This window comes from Neovison vison, chromosome 4, assembly GCF_020171115.1.
Source record: "Neovison vison isolate M4711 chromosome 4, ASM_NN_V1, whole genome shotgun sequence".
NCBI classification, from domain to species: Eukaryota; Metazoa; Chordata; class Mammalia; order Carnivora; family Mustelidae; genus Neogale; species Neogale vison.
Genome location: NC_058094.1, coordinates 230642871 through 230663548, shown reverse-complemented (window position 1 = coordinate 230663548; position 20678 = coordinate 230642871). Strand labels below are relative to the sequence as shown.

The following is a 20678-nucleotide window of genomic DNA, read 5'->3' as shown; positions in this document are numbered from 1 at the left end:
GCAGAGGAGGGCCAGTGCCCGAGGCCCGAGGAAGGAAGAGGCGGCATGGCGTGTGCTCAGAGAGTGCAGGGTGCGTGCCCCTCCTTCGCCGGCCCTGCCACGAGGCCCCTGGGTTTGGTCTCGGCGATCCCTGGGCCTTCAGCAAGGTCGTTTGCTGGGAGTCGAAGACTTCCAAACCGTGTGATGCTAGCTAACGGTGTTAGAAATTTCTGTGGGCATCACAGCTTCTCTTCAGGCAAATGGAAGAACGCCGGTCAGTCAGCCACAAGTATTTATGGAGCCACGGTGGGTGCCGAGTGGGTGTCGACGTGGGGGTCTCTGAGGCGGAGCCGACACCTGCCGGCCAGGAGCCCGTGGGGCCCTGAGGTGAGAGGACAATGTCTGTGCCAGAGGGACGTGGAGAGGCGTGTGCGTGTGCTCACGTGTATGCCATGCAGCCTGGGGCCACGCACGGCCCCACAGAGCACGGGAGAAGGGGTCCAGGGGGAGGGCATTGCCACTGGCCTCCAGCAGTCATGAGGGGACAGCGACGTTTATGAGTCAAAATGACTTCTGCCCGCGGGAGTAACGCTTCAGGGATCGCTGGTTACAGCAAACACACAGACAATAAACAGGCTCTTTCTCACATTCTTCTGGAAATCCAGCAAAGAAATTATCCAGGCTTCTCTTTCTAATGGAAGAAACCAGCTGCCGGCTAGCGGTGATTGCCCAGTGAGGCTCAGGGGGAGATCGTCTTTCTCAGGACCACAAACATCCCTCCTTTTTCTGTGTTTAAAGTCGTGTGCTCTCTGGTTTCCAGAAGCCATGGGGGCCCGGTCTTCTGCTCTGCAAGATAAAGAGGGGCATTACCATTCCAGAAATTCGGGAACAAATTCCTAAGAATTCCACCGAGGTCAGCACACTTGGGAACGTTCGGTCCGTGCCGTGATTCTGTGGTCGCTGGGGTCGCTGCCCATGGACGCCTGCGAGGTGACCTCCCTGAGGAAGGGCGTGGTCTCACTCCCCCCCCCCCCGCCCCGCCGGGCCCTTGGGTCATCCTTTCCCCACCTCTCCCAGCCGGCCGCAAGGCAGCTGCGTCACTGCTTTGGAAAGCCACACGTTCTCTGGGCCATCTCTCTGAATATGCCCTCCAACCCCAGAACCTCTGTGTGCCATTGGACTCCTGGAGGGGCTCTCCTGCCACTGGGCAGTGGGGACATCCTAGGGGTTCCCCTCTGGAAAGGCTGCAGACCCGTTCTGCTCTCGTTTCCATGGTGGCCGTCCTTGGCGAACCATCCTCTCCTGGACAGGGAGCGCCTTTCAGCTCCTGGCTCCTGGCAGGATGCAGAACAGCTGGTAAGGGCCTGGCGGCCCCTGGGAAGAAAGCTAACACCCCCTACACCCTTGGGTTTTGCCTGACATGCTTCACGTTCTGGCGCTCAGTCCCTAGGCCCCCGAGCTCTGGGGATGGGGTACTTCCTGCCCTCCGCAGAGCCCGCTCCCCTGCCTGGATGTGCTTCTAGCCCCGTGTACGCAGCCCTGTTCCGTACGTGTCGGAGCCCAAGCGGATGCCACTTTCCTGATGCATTTGTGGGCCAAGGCCTGTGCTCCTCCTTCCCGCTGCCCGTGGGATGTCCCTCTGCGGCCCGCATCACAGCGCTGCGTGGTCAGTGAACGTGTCCACCTGTGGCCCAGATGTGTGTCCTGTGGCTCTTCCATCTGTCCAGCCGGTGGGACCTAAGGGCAGGGCCGTGCCTTTCCTGAGGTTGGGGTGCAAGGCAGAGCCCTGGGGGCAGGGATGGAGTCAGACGCACAGCGGGCGTGGGACGGGAAGTAGTGAGCAGTGAGCTGTGAGTGCGCACACCGTCCTCCAGAGACACACAGAGAAAGCTCGAGCAGCTGCCGCGCAGCAGGGGTCCGGAAGTCGGGCTTCTGGCGGTGCTGGTGCCGCCTGTTTCCTGGACGGACGCTCCACGTTGGGAGAGCAGTACCCTTGGGTTCTCACAGGAGTTTGGCGGTTGAACTGTGGTCGGGGCGGTCTGTGCGTGTCCACACACATGCAGACACGCACGTCACCTGTGCACAGCACACACACATGGCACTTATGTAGACACCTGTGCACACACCAGACACGTGGACACAAACGCACGCATTCGTGAAAACGGTGCACACAGGCGCGCCTACACACGTGTGTCTGCACAGTCCTGTCCTGTAAAGAATCTGTGTGTAAAAGTGGACCCAGAGAGTTCCAGGACTTTCTGGAGAAGACACAGCTGTGGAGAGCGGAGAGGGGCCGGTGGTCGCCGGGTGGGGTACTCGGATGGACGGGGGAGCACAGAGGGTTTTCAGGGCAGGGAAGCCGCTCTGCACGTCACCCCGCCGGCAGACACGGGCCCGACCCCGAGCGGCTGCGGACTTCGGACGACACGATGTACTGGTGTGGGCTCGACACTGTGGCAAAGGTGCCCCTGCGGGTCTGCGGGCCGTGGGGCGGGTCCGCATGTGGGAGGGTAAGTTCCCCACCCTCCCTTCAGTTTTGCTGTGAATCTAAAACTTCTTTAAAAAATAAAGTTGATTTGGGCACCGGGGGGCTCCATCGGCGGCGCGTCCGACCCCTGATGCTCAGGTTCTGATCTCAGGGTCACAAGTTCGAGGTCCACGTCAGGCTCCCTGTCCCTCTGCCCCTCCCTGCGCTCACGCACGCACGCACTCTCTCTCTCTAATAAATTAATTACAAAGTTTATTTAAAAATAAAGGCTAAAAGAGCTGGGGAAAGTATGTGGCACCTCATCGGCAAGGCGGTAGTCTGGGGGCAGAGAGAATCCGGGTAGTTTAGTCTCAACTTTCAAATCATTCAAACCAAGTTATCAGCTAAAACTAATTTTAAAAGCACAAGTATTCTGTTGTATACATGTGTTTTAAATGCATGTTTAAGAGAGGGATTTCAAGAAAATGCCATAAATATTTTTCCGAAAGTGTTTTCACGACAGTGTGCAGCATAAACCAGATTTGTAGAGGGGGACGCCGCTACACTTCAGGAGGGAAGAGCTCACTCGGGATGTTCTCTGGTGAGGGCGCCAGCGGGAGTCGGGAACCTGGCTTCTGCTCCTCCTGTGGCCTTGGTCTCGAAGCTCGTCCGTAAAATGTGGGGTCGGACCGACTTAATGCTCCTTCTAGTCCCTGCGTGGTGAGAGTTTGCTTTCGAGATACGCCATTTGTGAGGAGAGGGGACGTTCTAGGACACTCTAAAGAGTTCTCTGTTTTTCTCTTGGCCCCTTCCCCCGCCCCTGCCACAAACACCCCGTCCACAGGCACGGAGTTGTTTGCACAAAATAAAAAGACCAGGGCCGCTTACTGTCCGTGTTTCTGGAGCAGATTGCCTGTCTCCCTGGGTGGCGGCAGGGGGACGGGACCCTCCCTGCAGGAGCACGGCCGTCGGGAATCCCTCCGGACCAGTGTGGCGGAGGTGGCCGGCAGAGGGCTTGACTTCTCCCCACGGCCATTGTCTGCAGCACCGAGCAGCTGTGCAGGTCGCCTTCCCGGGTTCTGGGAGCTCTGCAGAGGCCCATACAAATTCACGGTGTGCTTTCGACACTTAAGATGATTCTCCGCTAATCACACAGCTCTGTCCGTCTTAAGCCCATATGTAGTATCAGACCAGTAATTACTGAGTTAGCCTGGCATCGGGCAAATGCGTTTCTGCTAATTAAACTTGTTGCATTTGAATGGCGTTCTTCAGCGACACTTCGTGCGATGAGACCGTCGTGAACAATGAGGAAGCGTTTCCCCCCATCCGGGCCTGAAACTGCAGATGGCCGCCCAGGGGACGGCGCACTGGCCCTTGAATTAGTCTTTTGTGTGCACAAAAGACAGTAATTTGGGTGTTTGAACCCCCTACAGGAAGCTTATTTCAAAGTGAACAGTTTGCCAAATAAAGACTAATTGGGGCCTAAATTAATTAGAAGGTGTGGTTGAAAAGATGAGCAGAGCCCCTCATTTTAGACGAACGGGAAACAGAGCCGGATGACGGGCGCCCGCCACTGTCCCCCGCTCCGGGAACCCCTCTCCTTGGCCACGCTGCAGAAAGCTTCCCTCGAAACTGGCCGCGTCGCCGTCCCCGGGGCTGGCCCCCCCGTTTGCCGGTCCTCCCCCACGGCACCCCTGCGGCAGACGCGGCCACTGTCCTCATGGCTTCTGCAAATTAGTATTTCTATTTCCTGGGTGTTCTGTTTCTCATCTGGAAAACTGGCCCTGAACGATATTGATTTTTTGGTCACGGGACTGTCAGAAGCAAAGCTTCGCGTCAGAGAGGTGAAAGCCAGGGGCAGGAATTATGAGAAGTGAGAGGTGGGGAGTGAGGGAGGAAGGGCTGTGAAGCAGAGTAGAAAGCGCGAGCGACTCTGCCTTCACGTCCTCTTCTCCGTTCCTTTGCAATTGTGCTTTCCGTGATGCTCTTTAGTTTAAATAAACTGTTACTTTCCAGCTGCTCCGAATTCTGATAGCGTTTCGATGACTTTCTACAGCTGTGTTCCAAAGCCTCGGCGTGCGGCGTAATTAGACTATCTCGCAAGTGTCTAATAGCTTCTCCCTGAAAATGAACGTCCCGTTCTCTCTCTTCTCTGTCCCCTCGTCTGCAGACGGAGTGTTTGGAAGGTGCCAGAAGGTTCCAGCGATGGACTCACACCGCTACGAGGTGTCGCGGGGGGCGCGGCAGCACCTGACGGCCACCTTGCAGAAGCTGTCGCGGACAGGTAGGCGGGCGCGGGCCCCACCCTGTCCTGGGCCTGGGCACGCTTGTGGGGGCCGTGAGGCACGGAGGGCTGGGGCCTCGCAGGTCGTGAGGACGTAGCACAGGACGGCGTTTGCCAGGGTTGCCAGAGAGGGGAGCAGGCTGGGCGCAGGCGGGCTGGCTTCTGGAAGGTCCTGGCGGGAGTCTCCTGCGTGCGTTGGGCGTGGCCGTGGTTGCGGCTGCGTGTGCGGGAGCACAGCCACGTCCGGGCTTCAGGGAGTCCGGCAGGGGTGCGGCGTGGCTGGCGGGCCCCAGGCGGCTGTGGGGCCTGAGCACGTGCAGCCAGTGGCCGGTCAGCCTCCAGGCCGTCAGCCGGCCTCCAGATACTGTCACTGTGCAAGTTCCTGTCCCGTGGTTTGGCCACAGGAGTCGGCTGTAACCTGTTTACTTCACTCTGTTGCTGAGATGAGAACTAAAAATTACCGTGATTTAGACGTCATTATATATGGGATTCATCGTGTGTGTATACTTTTTATTTTTTTATTTTTTTTATTTTTATTTTTATTTTTATTTTTTTTAAAGATTTTTATTTTATTTATTTGACAGAGAGAGATCACAAGTAGGCAGAGAGGCAGGCAGAGAGAGAGAGAGGAGGAAGCAGGCTCCCTGCCGAGCAGAGAGCCCGATGCGGGACTTGATCCCAGGACCCTGAGATCATGACCTGAGCCGAAGGCAGCGGCTTAACCCACTGAGCCACCGAGGCGCCCCAACTTTTTAAATGGAGGGGAGGCTTCCTGAGTGTTCATCTGGTTCGTCCTGCCGGGGTGGGCGCTGCTTCCTGTGCTCAGAGCCTGGACCGAGGCCGATCCGCACACACGCTGCCCTGGTGTCGGGGGAGGGTCGGGGTGATGTTCCTGGAGTGAACCTGCAGGTCTCGGGGTCAACACCTGAGTGGCCTCGCGGGGGGCCAGCCCGGAAGGGAGGGACCAGGAGAGCCCCGACATTCTTTCTCCATCAGATCCTACAGGGCTTCTCCGTGGCTCCGTAAGGAGCGTCTGTGGCCCCATCAGTTTGGGAAACGGCTCTTGCTCGGTTCCTCCTTCGGAACGTTCATGGTGTTCACTGCTGCGTAGGACACTGGGAAGTTCTACAGGAAGGAGTTAGGCTAATTCAGGGGCATCTGGGGGCTCAGTTGGCGAAGCGTCTGTCTTCAGCTCAGGTCGTGGTCCTCGGGGTCCTGGGGTCGAGCCCCGCATCGGGCTCCCTGCTCAGTGGGAAGCCTGCTTCCCCTCTGCCCGCCCCCGCTTGTGTTCCATCTCTCTCTCTCTCTCTCAAATAAAATGTTTTTAAAGACAGAATTAATTTACTCATTCACTCGCAGTCACTGGCGGTGGCACCTTTCTGCCTGGGCCTCCAGCCGTGCCAGGGTTCAGTCAGGGAAGCGGGGGGACCACGTACACGGTCCGTTGCAGGGGCTCGGCCGCGCACAGCTGGGGGAGATGACAGAGCGTCTCGGCCAGGCGGCTGCTCTCGGTCTGGGGCCTGGGTCGGCACGTGGGCCGTGGGGAGGGCCTGCGGCTGTGAGGTAAGAGGTCAAGGGCAGGCTCGGACAGGACTGTTCCTGTGGCCTTGACCTTGGTGATGAGGTGTCCTGCAGAAGGTGGCCCCTCACCAGGGAGCTGAGCGCACAGTCCCCAGAGGCTGGGGAGGCTGGGCAGGGCCCCAGGGAGCAGGGCAGCTGCCGCAGAGGCAGTGAGTGGGCAGAGGGGCAGCGACGAGTGCTTTGTCGCGTGCCCGTGGCCCTCCGGCATCTGGCTCACAGCAGCCACGCCGTGGGTACCTCGCAGGACCAGGGTCGGGGGGTGCGTTTTTCACTAAGGTTTCGTGGCCCAGAGCAGTTTCTTAAAAGGAGAGTTGTTACCTGCAGAGGATGTCATGTGTTTGTCCAAGATCCCGAGGGTCTGCTTGCCCATCGGGGCCTTTGGGAGGCTGCAGCCGGCATCCATGGCCGCCACTGACAGCCCTTGGTGTGCAAACGTCCTACCCATACATGTGGCTGGGCACGACGTCCTGCTCCTTGGGTCCAACAGGATGAGCACAGCGGGTCCCGCTCTGACGGGCGGGGCACAGTGAGGCTCCGGGTGCCCCGGTACTGGGGTCCGTCGTAGTCCGTGTTTGGTAAGCACTGGAGGAGTCCTCATTCCTTGTTCCCTGGCACACAGTCAGCCTAGCAGAGGCCGCAGGTCTGCGTGCGGACGGCCAGAAGAGAGAGTCACTGCGTAAATTTCTGGCTTCTGTGGCCTGCAGGGGACCTGCTGCCACCCTCTGCTTTTGTTCCTGGGGCTCTGCTGCGTGAGACGGAAACGGCCAAGTCTGGGGATGGTTTGCCGAGCTGTGACTCTGTTTTGGTGATTCAAGCCAGTCCTCGATTCGGTAGATCTCGAACGTTCCTGCGCATGCGGGTCCCTGAGACTCTAGGAGGCTTTCCGTGCAGCCCTGTGGGAGGGGCGCTCTGGGCATGTAATCAGTAACCAAGTTCTCCGTGGCCAGAAGCTTCTGATTTCTGCTTCCTGGTAACCACACCCACCTTTTTTGGCTCTGAAGTGCCACGTCTTGGCCGCTGCTGCCCCAGGTGCTGGCCTCCCTGCTGCACTTGGCGAGCAGGCTGGTGGCTGTGCTCCCTCTGTGGTCTCTGACCTGCTGGGGGCTTCCCCGCCGAGCTCCTTTGGAATCCTGGGGCACTCTGGTGAGCTCACGTCTCACAGTCGAGGGGAAACACGTGTCGTCTGGACCCCCCTGAGGTCATTAGCAGGTCTCACATGATGACCCGCTCCCGTGTCCCTGTCCCCTAAACCTTTGGACGCTTGTCTCTGTGACAGAGCGAGAAGTTCTGGCATTTCCACCTCATTTCGTGGAGACGCCCTCTTCGGGAACCGGGTTACGTCAACCGCTGGTGGTATTGTTCATGCTCTTCCCAGCCCTTTGGTGTGAAGCGTGGCTGGGAGCATCGGTGCTCAGTGGCCGCATCTGTGTCCAGCCTTGGTCATTTCCTTTCATTCCGGCTTGGCCTCGTCTCCTTAAGAAGGGTTCCTGTGCGTGTTCCCCAAGTTTTGGGCCGGATCCTGCTGTTCCTCGAGGGCGTTGCACTCTCTCTTTCTGTGTCTCCCCACCCCGGGGCCTGCTGGGACTTGAGTCCAGAAGCAACTCGAGATGCAGTGAGAGGTGGCAAAGGGGGGTGGTCCTAGGGGGTCAGCGGGGCCACGGAGGGCAACCGCCTGCGTGGCCGTACATGCTTTTCAGACGGGGTTAATCTCTTCAGCAAGGAAGATTGTGAAATGTAGGGGTTCGGTGTCTCCTCCCTTCCAGGCAACACGTGAAGGACCCCGCGGAGCTTGGGACCTGGTGGGCGGCGCAGCTCAGTCACACGCGGGCTAGGTGGTGGCTCTGGTGTGCTCACTGGGTGTGGGACACACAGACTGCACTTGGCTAGGGGGTCCTACGTAAGGCAAATAAGGTTTTTAATTAATAGGTTTTGTTTTTTAGAGCAGTTTCAGATTCGCAGAAGGGCTGAGCAACTGTGGAGTCAGCGTCTACCCCGTCACTCCCTGTGTCTGCAGAGATGTCCCCGTCGCGGACCCTCCCGCTGACGCGGTGGTTGCCTCAGTGAGTTGGTGCTGCCGCCTTACCCTTGAGTGGGGTCTGTCGCTTACGTCAACGTCCGCTTTTGTTTCTAACCTTGCATGTCTGCACAGACCCACATGGACACGGGTCCCTCACGACAGGGTCACACGGAGGAGCTGCACTGCCCTGACAGGCCCCGGTGCCCCCCCTTCACCCCTCCCGCCGGCCTCCGGCCCGGTCTTCTCACCGTCCATGGTCCTGCTCTCCCCGGAACGTCCGTCGTGAAGGGGGTTGGACAGCGGACGGCGGCCACGCTCCTTGATGCCGTCAAGACCCCTCCACGTACCGCCCTTTCCGTGGCTTCACGGCGCATTTCTTTTTAGGACCGAACACTCTTCCAGGTCTGGGACGATCTTCCGTGTACACATTCGCCGACTGGATGGCGTCTTGCTTGCTCCCGAGATCCGGCAGTTACGAGCAAAGCTGGGGCAAACATCTCTGTGACTCTTTCTGTTTTTAGCTCCTGTGGGTGAACACAAAGGGCACATTTGTGGTTCAGACGATAAGAGCAGCTTTAATATCGTAAGAAACCTCCAAACTGTCTTCCAGAGATGGGTGTGGAGGGGGAAGGGGTCACTACCCTCTTTGAGACTCTGTTTCTACCTTCAGTAGATGTGGACAGTCTTGGTCCCCCGGCCCTACCAGTGACATCTGACTTGCCCTAGAACTTCAGCCCGCCCTTTCCCCAGTTCTAAGTTGACTCCCTCTCTCTGGTCCTGATGCAGACCGCACGGGTCTCTTGGGAGCCCCCCGGCACGTCCCACAGAAGGTGGGAGATGTTGGTGCGTATGGGGTTCTGTCTTGGAGATGGTGGTTGCTTCTGCTGCTGTAGGCTGTTTGCTGCTTCATCACCGACGGCACGTCACAGTGACGAATTAGCACTTGTGATGGCAAATTGCATTTCTTTCTTTCTGTTAGTGGCTCGGAAGTCACGCCCCAGGAAGGCTGGAGTGGTAGGAAGTGGGTTTTATCGTCTAGTTTGACAGGAAACTTCCTGGGGAGAATTGTGCTTTTCTGAACCACACTGTTCTGAAGGTTTCTGGAAATGATTTTTGGACTTTCCCTCAGGCCCCCCTGATGGCTCGTGCTGGCCAGTTCCCCGCTGCTCGGCCTCCAGGCAGCCGAGGCTGGGGCGTCTCTGCTTCCCGCCTCTGCCCGTCAGCGCGCTGGGGAGGCATGGGCCACCGGGCTTAGGGGTGGACTCGCCTCCAGACATCCCACGGTCCATGCAAGGGTCCAGTTCCTGGGGCCGGCTCTGTGGGCATTACACAGTTGTGTGCTGCTTCTCCGGGAAGTGATCTTCTGGCTGCAGAACGTGAAGTGTGGGCGTCAGTCTGGCTCCTCGTGAGGGGCTGGGCCCTGCTCGGAGCGGGACAGGGCAGGGGCTGTGGCCGTGCTTGCTCTCAGCCCCGCAGACGGAGTCTCGCAGGGGCCTGCCACCTCCGCCCCACCCCTTACACCGAGTCCTGGTCTTTCTCTCAGGGGATCTGGGGGAGAGAGAAACAGAGGAAGAGTTTTCAGGTGGCAAAACAATGACTATTTTTGACTTTGATGTTGCCCTGTGCGGGGTCCCCTTCTGGGCCGTGTACCCAGGCGTTCCTGGCTTCATCTGGGCCCCATACCGGCTGTGGCCGGACTCTGGAAGGACAAGGGCAGCAGCCCCGAGGGGCAGAGGTGGCCCGTCCTCTGGACTGACGTGCACCTCGCACACCATTGGATCCTCCCGCTGGCTTCTGAACCTTGGGATTTGCTTTTGCCGCTCCTGCATTTCTGGTGCTCTTGGAGCTGGGAAGTCCCCGTAGCCAAACGGTGTGCAGAGCTGCCCCTTGCTGAGTCCCCAGGCGCCTGCCGGCTTTGGCTGAAGGGCTCCGTGCGCCCAGACGATGGGACACAGGTGCCGTGGCTGCGCAGCTCAGCCTTCTAGCTGGCCTCTGCCCTTGGCCTGCATTCCCATTGCCATCTGCCTCCTGACGCGTTACCTGTCCTTCCTGGGGCCACTGGTTTCCTCAGACTGGGAGAACTCCGCCTGCAGCTTGGAAAATGCAGACCCATGGCCACCCCAGTGGCTCTGACAAGGGCCGTGGAGCAGGGCCTGGTGTCTGTGTCTTCAGTAAGCGTGGGAGACAACCCAGGCCTGGAGGGGCTGGTCCTCTTGGGCCCTCCGCAGTGTCCCTGTCCTCCTCCCCTGTAAGTGTGTCCGAGGGCTCCCGCGGCAGGCCCGCGCCCGTGCGTGGGGAGAGTCTGGGTAGAAATTTGAAGGTGGGTGATTTTGATTCTGGACCGCCTCGCCCCGTGTTTGTCCTGCAGCAAGCCTTAGGGTGGATGCGTGTGACTGCCACTCACGTCTACGCCCATCAACACACGCACACACCCCCATGCACACCTCCGTGGACACACACGTGGACACACACATACCCACACATCTATGTGCACACACACCACACAGAACACCAGCATGTGCACACTTGGCCACATACGTGTGCACACATGCACAAACACACACACACACGCATGGGCCTGCATCCCTTTGGAGCCCCTCAGCTAGCGCTTGTTTCCAACAGCACTGTGTAATCCGGAACTCTTTCTCTGATTTTTGTCCAATCGGTGCAATCTATTCCATTTCTCGAATTTTGTTTGGGTGTGTTAGGTTTTTCCCTCTGGTCACGGAAAGCTTGGTACTGAAGGACACCCTGGAGGGTTGGGGAGTTTGTGTCTTACCCTAAGGAAGCAGCCCCTAACCCTGCTGTTTCCCTGGACTTGGTTGTCCTGATAGGAGATGGATTTTGGGGAGGGAGTTTGTTCCGAATTCCTTAAAATCATCTCACCTTCGTAGGCACACTGGGAGCGGACTGGATCGTGTGCGTATCCGCGAACACCGCCGTGTGGGTCGTGTGCGGACCTGCGAACACCGCCGTGTGGCAGTGCGGCTGTGTCGGCTGCTTCACGGCGGCTGGGGAGCCTTCCTCATGGAGAAGTAAAGGAAAATAGGGTTTAATTCTGCAATTTTCTCTTTTGATGTAAATATATACATCAAGGAGAAAAAATATGTTCAGTTCTGTTTACCATTCTTGTGTCCTACAAGAAGTCTTCTCATTGTTCTCTCATGTATTAAATTTTTTAAAAATACATTTCACTTCTTCTGACAAGCCATTAAAATTCAGCATTTAAATGTCACTCGTTGGCACGTAATTTGCTGTCATGAAAACAACTATGGATTTATTTCCTGGCAAGAATCTTCTGTTGTATTGAGCTATATGTCAAAACCAAAAGGGAAAAAGGAAAATTAAAGAAAAAATCTAACACAGTTTTATAATTCCTTAAAAGAGAAGGAAAAGAAATCATCTAATAGTCTGGAATACGGGGACCGCCAGGGTGGTCTTCAGGCACAATGGCCAGGTGAGGGGCCAGCTGCTGACTGAGCATTCTGGGCACATTCTGGCACGTTCTGGCACATTCTAGCACGTTCTGGCACATTCTGGCATGTTCTGGCACGTTCTGGGCACATTCTGGCACACTCTGGGCACATTCTAGCACGTTCTGGCATGTTCTGGCGCGTTCTGGCATGTTCTACACGGAGTCGCTTGGTATAGCAGGTTGGGCTGAGCTTCGGCTCTTCCTGCCGCTTCGGTCTCTCTGCTCGCAGTCAGCCTCCGCCCACTAAGCTGCCCCTCTTGTCCGCGATCCCGCGCTGTGCTGGGAAGCTGTAGTCATTCCTTCTTTCTGAGGCCCCGCCGGGGCCCAGCCCCGAGGTGCAGGCAGACACACGCTGTGCGGTGGGGAGAGGGGGGCGTGGGCGTGCAGAGCGCGTAGACTCGGAGTTGAGACTCGTTTTTTCAGGGATTTCATGACATTTAGTCGGACACTCCCATGTGATGGGAGCCAGTGGAGCGGCCTCTGAGAGTGGGCAATGTTGGGGGCATGGAGAGGCTATGAGGGGCCCGTGGGACCAGGTGTCTGCGGGAGCACGAGGCCCAGAACGGGGAGAGAACTCGCAGATCAGCAGAAATCAAGTCAGGAAAGTGGAAGTTAAAATCGTAAGAGATTACTTCGTTAATGATAAGATGGCAAAAATGAAAGACTCTGACAATCGCACGTACTGGTAGGACCTAGGGCGAGCTGGACATTCTCAGACACAGCGGATGCAGCCGTTTTTGAAGCTGTTTTGGTGACAAAAGTAGTTAAGTGAACGTCGAACGTCGCAGCTCTGACTTCCAGGTCCGTCCTCCGGCTTCTCTGGGCTCCGGGCGTCCGAGCTCCGTTGGCAGCAGCCGTCGCCGCCTCTGCGGCCTTGGAAACCAGCCGACGAGCTCCGCGTATGTCGGGCAGGGCGCAGGCCGCGTTTGCGTCACCAGGGCCAGTGACGGGAGGCGCGTGCCAGCGTGTCGGCCTCTTGCGCGTGTCGAGCAAACACGGCGAGGTCCCGGCACGCGTGTGGGCTCTGAGGCCGGGAGGGGGCGACAGGACAGCAGCGCCGGTGGCCATGGGGGAGCCCGCACAGTCCGTGTGGGGGGCGCGGGGCGCGGCCTGAGGACACTGTGTCCTCTGGGCAGAGGCGGGGAGAGATGCAGGCAGGAGCGTCCCCGATGCCACCGTTTGCATCTCCACAAAGTGCGGCCGAGCGCGGGTGTGGATGGGGCGGGTTCGTTCCCATGTGCGGAGCACGTCCAGGCCTGTGAATGACGAGGGGGCTGGCGGCCCAGCCGGACACCCGGAGGAGCGAGGGGTGGACACGCGGGTAGAGACGAATGAAGACAGAGACGGAGCAGGAGGCCGGGTCCCGGGGAGGTCCGTCGCGCAGGCCTGCTGCTGACCAAGGCCGGAGGTGTGGCCGCGTGGCGGGAAGGAGGCCGCGGGCAGGTCAGCGCGTGGGCCTCTGCGCTGGGAGGCGCGCGGAAGGGCGACCGTGGGGCGTGTGGCTCACACGGGGGACTCTGGACGGCGCGGGCCACGCGGATGAGCCTCCTCACGTCACGAGTCATGCACCTGCGTTTCCGGAGATTGGCTTTGTGCATGCGGGGGCAGGTGGGACGTCCCCGCGGGGAGTCCCCGCTGTCCACACACTGGCCCCGGAGACGCTGCCCCGGACAGGGAAGCAGCCCCCGAGCGGGTGAGGCGCCGCCCTCCTCCGCCCTGCAAACCGGTGCCCGGGGCGCCGGTCGCCTCCCACGCTGGCCTGGCTGCTGCGTGCCCGCAGCCGCCCGACTCTGCAATGCCCGTGTGGCTCAGCGTTGACCATCGTCTCCTCTTTGGTAAGAACCTTCTGGAACCACACTTTCTTGCAAGTCCCTGTTTGCCTGCAACACCGCCCAGCGCTCGAGCCCCCGCCTCCCGGGCCGTTCTGGCGTCGACGTGAAACGAGTCCCGGGTGAAGTGAAAACCCGTCCCGCGGCCGGCATTTCCCCGGAAGGGGTAGGAAGAGCGTCCGCGGGGCTGTCCAGCCAAGGGCGCTGCCGTGTCTAGCCGCTGGCCTGGCGCCGTCCTCACCTGCAGGGCCCCGCTGCCCCCGAGGCGTCCTTCGGCTCCCTTTGAACGCGCGGTTCCCGGCACGGTTCGGAGCTGGTTTCCAGACGGTCGACAGCAGGCACACGGGGAAAGGCGAAGCGTGAGCGGCTGCTGCTGACTGTTGGTCAGTCTGCGAGGAGGACACAACAGTCCTGTGGTTAGCGGAGAACATACCGTCGATTCTTAAAGCTTAATTTTTCCTCAGCCCTTCAGGGCTGTGGTACCAGAAACTGCTGAGGTCGTGCCTGTCCCTCGAAGAGCTCGATTCTGAGAGAACCCGTCTCCCTGCGGGCTGGAGCTCGCCGTCGCCTCTGAGGGGCTCCGTAGCTAGGAAGTCCACGGCTTCGGGGTGAAGAGCTCCTATTTTCTGGGATTTTCCAGGACTTCTGGAACATTGCTCTTGGCCACACGCAAGGGCCCTCCTGCTGTCCCCTGCCCATGGCTCCCGCTCAGTGTTGTGTCCAGGAAGCTGCCTGTCCTCTGTTCTGGTTCCTGAGCTGGCCACTGGTGTCATCCCGACACCAGAATATCTTCCAGCGTCAGCATTTATCTCCGCTTGACCACGGGGCCAGCGGGCCTTGGGACGTTGTCATCCTACGGTGCCCAAAGCTTTTGTCTCTATTCCCTGAAATTTGTTCCCTGCCCCATGGCTCCGTAATAACTCTTTGGTGCTCTCTCAAAAGCCCCATGTTGTAAACTCAAAGATTCTGCTTCACCCTGGATTTAAAACACAAAATGTACCTTTTTCCTCTTACTTTAGGCAAGCAAGTCACTTTTCCCAAGACATTAGAAAAAGACAGGTTCCTCTGGTTTTAGGATTATGTGCTTAGGATGGTGGGTGCGGATTTGTTTAGAAATATCAGAAAATGGATCCTAAAGCTTTCTTGGGGGGATGTCTGATTTCTTGTTTCATGCTCTGAACAAAGATGGAGCCTGTCCTGAGGGCAGTTGGCCTGTTAATGGCGAGGACCCTAGTCACAGGCTCAACCAGACCTTACTCACAGCTTCTCGGGGAAGAATCCTGACGCCTCCCTAATCAAAGGCCAGAACTACTTCTTAGATCGCAGCCCCCCCTTAGCCTTATCCACAGAGGAAACCGTCACCCTAGACAGGTTTCTTACAAGAGGGGCGTTTGCACGAGACCACAGAATCTGGGTGACGGGGGCTGGGTTTTGACCTGGGAGCGCCCATGTCCCGTTCTCCTCCTAGTGGGGATCAGGGCCGCCTGAGACCTTTAGAGTCCCAAGAGAACTAGGGTTTATCTGGTTTTATGTGTCACCGATTCAAAGCCTTTATGGAGAACCACCGTTGTCGGGGCCTCATCTGGGGACATGGCCCCCGACGGACACGCTGCCGGAGGCAGGTCGTTTTGGTGTCTGTGTTCTTCAGGGGCATGTGGTGGAATGAAGGGCCAGCCCTGCCGTGTCAGGGCTCCGTGAGGCCCTTCACTCCCCGGGACCCCTCCCCAGTCTGCATCTGCTCCTTCCTCTGTCCAGCCAGGAGAATTGAAAATCGAGCTTTCGTGGTTGCTGGGAGGGCCGTGGGAGGTGGGGCGCAGCATGGTGCTGTTCTCGCTGTTTCTGGTGCACGTGGCTCTGACCCACCGCCAGGATCCCGGTGGCCCCGTTCTCAGGGGAAGAGCCTCAGGCACGTTCTCCAGCCTTCCGCCCGGACGCCCGTGCTCAGGCGCGTGAACTGCTAGCGGTCCGTGTGCTTCCGAAGCAGACACGTGTCCTTCCACTTGCGTGTGCCGGGCACAGGGCAGCCCTCGGGGTCGGGCAGGGACTCCCCGTGGGGCGGCCGGGGTGGCGGCTAATCCCGGCTTGCGGCCTGCCCGCCTCCCCTCTCGCCCCCAGGAGAATTCTAGTTCTCTGCTTTGAACTGGGAAGTTAAACCTTCTCTGCAAAGAACACGTCTTCCGTTGCTCAGCGTCTGGGGACGTCTGAGGTTTGACGAGATGGTCCTCGGAAAGGAAGAGGTTTGTGACTCTTCTCTTGTGCAGGAAACCAACCGGCTCGGGGGGTCGAGCGGGTGCAGAAAGCCAAGGCCCGTCTGGGGCGTCCTTCTGGCTCCCCCTCGCCGCCGTCCGTGCCCTTCATCTCCTGCTTCTCTTTCCGTCCTCTTCGTTCTCGCCGAAAACCTGCTCTTTCTCCCTTTATCTCGATGCCGTAATGAATGGCCTTCAAAGACCCAGTTTCAAAAAACATGCCCCAGGGAGGGCCAATTACACACGTGGAGATGGTTTGTGTGCCAAGACTGGGTGTTCGGGGCGATGAGATTATCTTGAATTTCCAGGTGGAGGGCGGAAGCTGGGACCAGCCGCTCCCTCTTGCCCTCTCCTTCCTGTCTCGTGCCCAACCGCTTGTCAGCACGGGGAGGGCCCGTGGGGTCCCTGCTCCACATGGGGCAGGGACAGCGGTGCTCTTCAGCTGTCCCTTGGCAAACTGTGGGGTCGCACGGCCTCCCTGAGCTTGGGCGTCTGCGTGCGGGGTGCTCGGCCTCGGGCGGGGTCCCTGCGCCGGAAACAAATCCGTGCGGTTAGGGTTAAGGGTCTGTGGCGTCCGGCTGTGGAAGGACACGTGCATGTTCAGCAGAGAAGGGACCGGACAGCAGAGCCTTGCACACGCCTGGCTGTCAGGAACTGCTGGGGAGCAGCCAGGTCACGCCCAGGTTTGCACAACGGGTGTGCTCGGCGAGGTCCTGTTGGCCTGGCCGTGTGGCTCGGGGAGTGGGTGACAGGGGTTATTGGTCACATTGGTTATTTTTCGGGGCTGTGATTTGACCTTCACAGCCTCTCTTCAAGAGAGATCACCCTGTAGGAGGCAAGTGGTTCCTGCATTCAGTTTCCAGGTTTATTTGTGAGAAGTAGTGCTCTGGAAGGACACTGTGTCCTGCTGGAATTGTCAGCTGGGGAGGTCGGAGGGCAGTTCCCTCCCAAGGCAGCACCGTCGGGACGAGGCTTCTGAGTCTGGCACGCGTCTCTCTCCCGGGAACACCCAGGTCAAGATGCTGATCTCCTTTCACTGTGCTGAACCTTTAGGGAAAGCACGAGAGCGAAACCTGTTCCCCTCACGCAGGTGATTCTCCCTCTGTGGGAACCTGTCCCGGGGCCTGCTCTGTGCGGCAGGTCAGAGACTGGGAGGGGACAGAAGGGGGAGGGGAGGGCAGGTGGCAGCACTTCTTCCCAGCTCGCTCCGCAGTGCAGTCACGGTGCTCCTGGGGCGTGCGTGCCCCTTGTTAGGGCCTGAGCGGGATAGGTGGTAGCCGCGGACTGTCCTTTCCCCACGGGTCAGCGAGGAGAGGGCGTATGGGTGCCAGGAAGGTCAAGACTTTGGGAAGAGGATGAAGGAGGGAACATTTTTTTCTTTTTTTCCAATTCGGCTTCACACACAGGACATTGGGAAGTTGGGGCTGTTGGAATACTGCACAGGGACAGGGCTGTTTGCCGGAGTGCCTCTGGCTTCGGTGCTGGCCATCTCCATCACGACAGGTGACCTCAGGGCAGTGGTTTGACCGTCCAGGGCCTGCTCTGTTGAGGTGGGACTCGGGACAGCCCATATCACAGCCCCGTCACGCCCTCCCCTGCACTCCTCTTGCTGGTGTCCTGGGGGACACTCACCAGAACGACCCCCTCAGATAGCGGGTGCACGGCCTGCAGATCCCGGGTGCTCTTGGAGGACAGAATGCAAGTCCAGCCCAGCTGTGTGTCTCGACCCAGGACATGGTCACTGTGAGGTGTGCGAGCTCTGGCTTCTCACCGCTCCGGGCTCTCCCTGCACAGCTGAGGTCCCAGGAGCCCAGTGGGGCCCCGGGGTGGGGAGCGGGGCACTTTTTCAAAACAGAGGCCCTCCTCCTTGACACTGTCTTTAAAGTGAACAGATCAGATCACCGCGTGCAGAGATGTACCTTCCCTGTCCCCCAGTGCCTGTAGGGGGTTTCGGTTTGGGACCGGAGAGTGTCTTCCTGGGTGCATGTGTGCGTCCGCGAGGAGGAGGGGCCAGCAGACGGGTCTGCATGGAGCTGGGCTTTGATACTCACTTGTGGGGACCCTGAAGGGTCGAGCTGGGCAGCAGGCAGGGGGAGGCCCCCAGTGCCAGTGCTCCACGCGGTCTCTGGTCTCGCGGAGAGGCTCTGTGGCCAAGGGCATCTCAACTCCCAGACCAAAACATTCCATGCACCGAGTCCCCGCAGCTCTGGATGTGGCCTTTGGGGGACTCTGGAAGCTTCCCTGTGGCCAGAGGGGCCACGGCACTAAGGAGGACAGGTCCTGGAATGGCTGTGCAGTTGCGGCCAGCATGGAAGGGAACCGGGCCTCAGGCAGGGTCTCCTGGGGCCCGTCAGTCAGGGAGGCATTAGAGGGAACTGTGCCTTCGAGGAACCTGAGGGAAGGCAGAAAGCCCTGGATGGAGAGGGAAGAGGGGAGGTGCCTGGGGGACAGGCCATCGGCACCCATTGGACTTCGCCAGGGTGGCAGCAGGTACAGGTGGGAGGGAAACAAGACCAGAAGGCGGTTCTCGGGTTAAAGGGAGGGGACGCTGGCAGGCAGGGTAGGGTCTTCTGGATTTCACTGAAAACCCAGATTTACTCCTCTCTGGCAGCAGATGGACCTGCGCCCTGTGCCCCCTTCTGCACGGAAGGTCCTGTCTCTCAGGTCACCGTGAGGCTGTCCCCCACCTGCCGAGCCCAGCGCTGTCTCCTCTCCTGGGTGGTCTAGCCTGGAAGCTGTGCACAGGGCATGGCTGAGACCCGGGACCAGCCCTGGCAAAGCAGCACCTTGCCTCTCACCAAAGAACCAAAATTACTCACAATTACATGCAATTAGCAATTTTAAATTATTAATGGTGGTGAAAGAATGTGTCTATTCAACAAGTAATTTGTCGTAATTTTTAGTAATTGAAAGTAATTTCTAGCAATTAAACCCTAATTTAGTGCATTTTCTGGGTGACGCCCTTATTCAAGGGGTGCCTCTGATCGACTCTCGGTGCTTTTCCTGGGCACTTTGTTCAGTAAAATTTGCGAATAAATTTTATCCGGGGTATCCGGGGAGCAAAAGTGAATGCAGGGAGAATGAGGAGCTGATCCAGGCTGACCCCACAGAGCTGGGATTCAGCTGAGGGGCGGGCGGCGCTGGCCTTCCCCGCAGAGACCCCTGGGCTCGCTGGGCGTCACATGCAGGAGCTGGTCTTGTGACGAGGCTGGCGTCCAGGAAGGGCGTCCAGCCGTGCCTCTGCACTGGGTTGCTGGGTCGCAGTAGGCTGGCCAGCGTAGCAGGTGGCCCCCGCTGGCGGCCAGCCTGGAGCGGCCGTGGGAGGGGGCAGACAGCAGCTAGACAGCGGTGCTGTGGGGAGATCTGACTCTCCTTGGTGACTTCCTTCCTGAGCTTTCCGAAGCCCCTGGGGGGGGGGGGTGTGCGGGGGTGGGGGACAGAGGGGGACTCTGGAGGCTCAGAGGAGTTAACCTAATCACGGCGGATTTGCATGTGAAAAGCAGCCTGGAGCCGGTCTTTGTCTACGGAGGAGGGATCTCAGCCCTGATGAAATCTGTCATCTCTTTTGTCAAGTAGCAAATAAATATTCTGACTAAATTCTTCAGAAATGAAATGACTTGGTATATCTGGGAATGTGCTTTATTCCCCTTGCAAATTAGTCATTTTGACTATGCATGACTTCCTCTTGGGGCCTGGGTAGTCGCTGAACTTGAGTGTGGTCCCTGCCTTTCTGTGTGTGTTTTCTGTGGGAACCGCGGATCCCAGCAGACACAGAGGTGTCTGGACGCAGAGACGAAGTGCTGGCTGTGGTTACACGTTTCTGGCTTTCTCGGGGTGCCGATTCGGCAGCCCCCTTGTCTTCGTGCATGGGGTCTGGGCCCTGCCCTCCCAGTGGTGCATGACGCTTCTTGGCTTCCTTCTGCTCACTAGTCTGATGCCAGGAGCCCTTGCTCGGTTGACTTCTCCGGCTCCGGGCAGTACTGGTGAGGCCACGAGGGCACAGGGAAGCTGGGCCTGGGTTTACAGAGCAGCTCCATGTGGGGAGTGACACCAGCAAGCAGGTGCTCCCCTCACGGAGAAGCCGAGGTGCCGGCTCCCTTTCCCGGGTCGTGTGTTAAGGGCAGTTCTGCATGGCAGCCCGGGGGCTCTGGCGAGCTCTGACCTTTTCAGCGTATGTTGATCTGGTCTTTCTGAGCGGATACAGCAGTTGTACCTGCCAACAGCTCTTCAGGCAAAGTAGGAGGATGGGAGGGAAGCAAAGGGCAGCAGGTCCCCTTCTACAGATTTAACCAGAGAACGCAGAGGTGAAGCTTGAAGGTCGCGGACCCCTCTGTGCTCCAAACGTGACAAAGAAGAAAGAAGAGGTGAGTGGTCCTTAGAAGAGCTCACGATTCCGTGACCAGCTCCACGAGGGCCACGCGGGCTGTCGGATCTCTCGTTTTCCTAGGTCACGTTTACTCACTGCCACGGTGTGCCCGACTCCTGTCCCCAGCTTCTTGCAACGGGCCAGCGCTGACAGCGGGCTGAGGGGACGGGGCCTCCCAATCACAGGGCGTCTGTTGGTCTGACCTGTGACCTGGGCCGGAGCACGTGAAGCCCTCGCCTTGGCTGGCTGTGGCAGGTGCGCAGGAAGCTGGGGGAGCTGAGCCAGCACCGCTGGGACGGAAGCGTCGTGGGAGTTCCCTGACGCAGACGGACGGGCATGGCGGAGACATAAAGCTCTGTTGTGTTAGCCCGCGGAAGTGCTGGGGTGACTTGGTCACTGTAGGGCCCCCACAGCCTCCACAGTCTTGGGGAGGC

At 58.8% G+C, this 20678-nt stretch overlaps 1 protein-coding gene across 1 annotated transcript in view; it reads left to right on the top strand.

Annotated features, from left to right (window-relative positions):
* Positions 1-4002: 4002 nt before the first annotated feature.
* PTPRN2 (protein tyrosine phosphatase receptor type N2) overlaps positions 4003-20678 on the top strand; it is a 514367-nt gene continuing 497691 nt past the window's right edge. Inside the window, exons 1-2 of the mRNA XM_044247045.1 lie at positions 4003-4117; positions 4617-4730. Of these exons, the coding sequence (XP_044102980.1) occupies positions 4003-4117; positions 4617-4730 (229 nt within the window). The remainder of the gene's footprint in view (positions 4118-4616; positions 4731-20678) is intronic.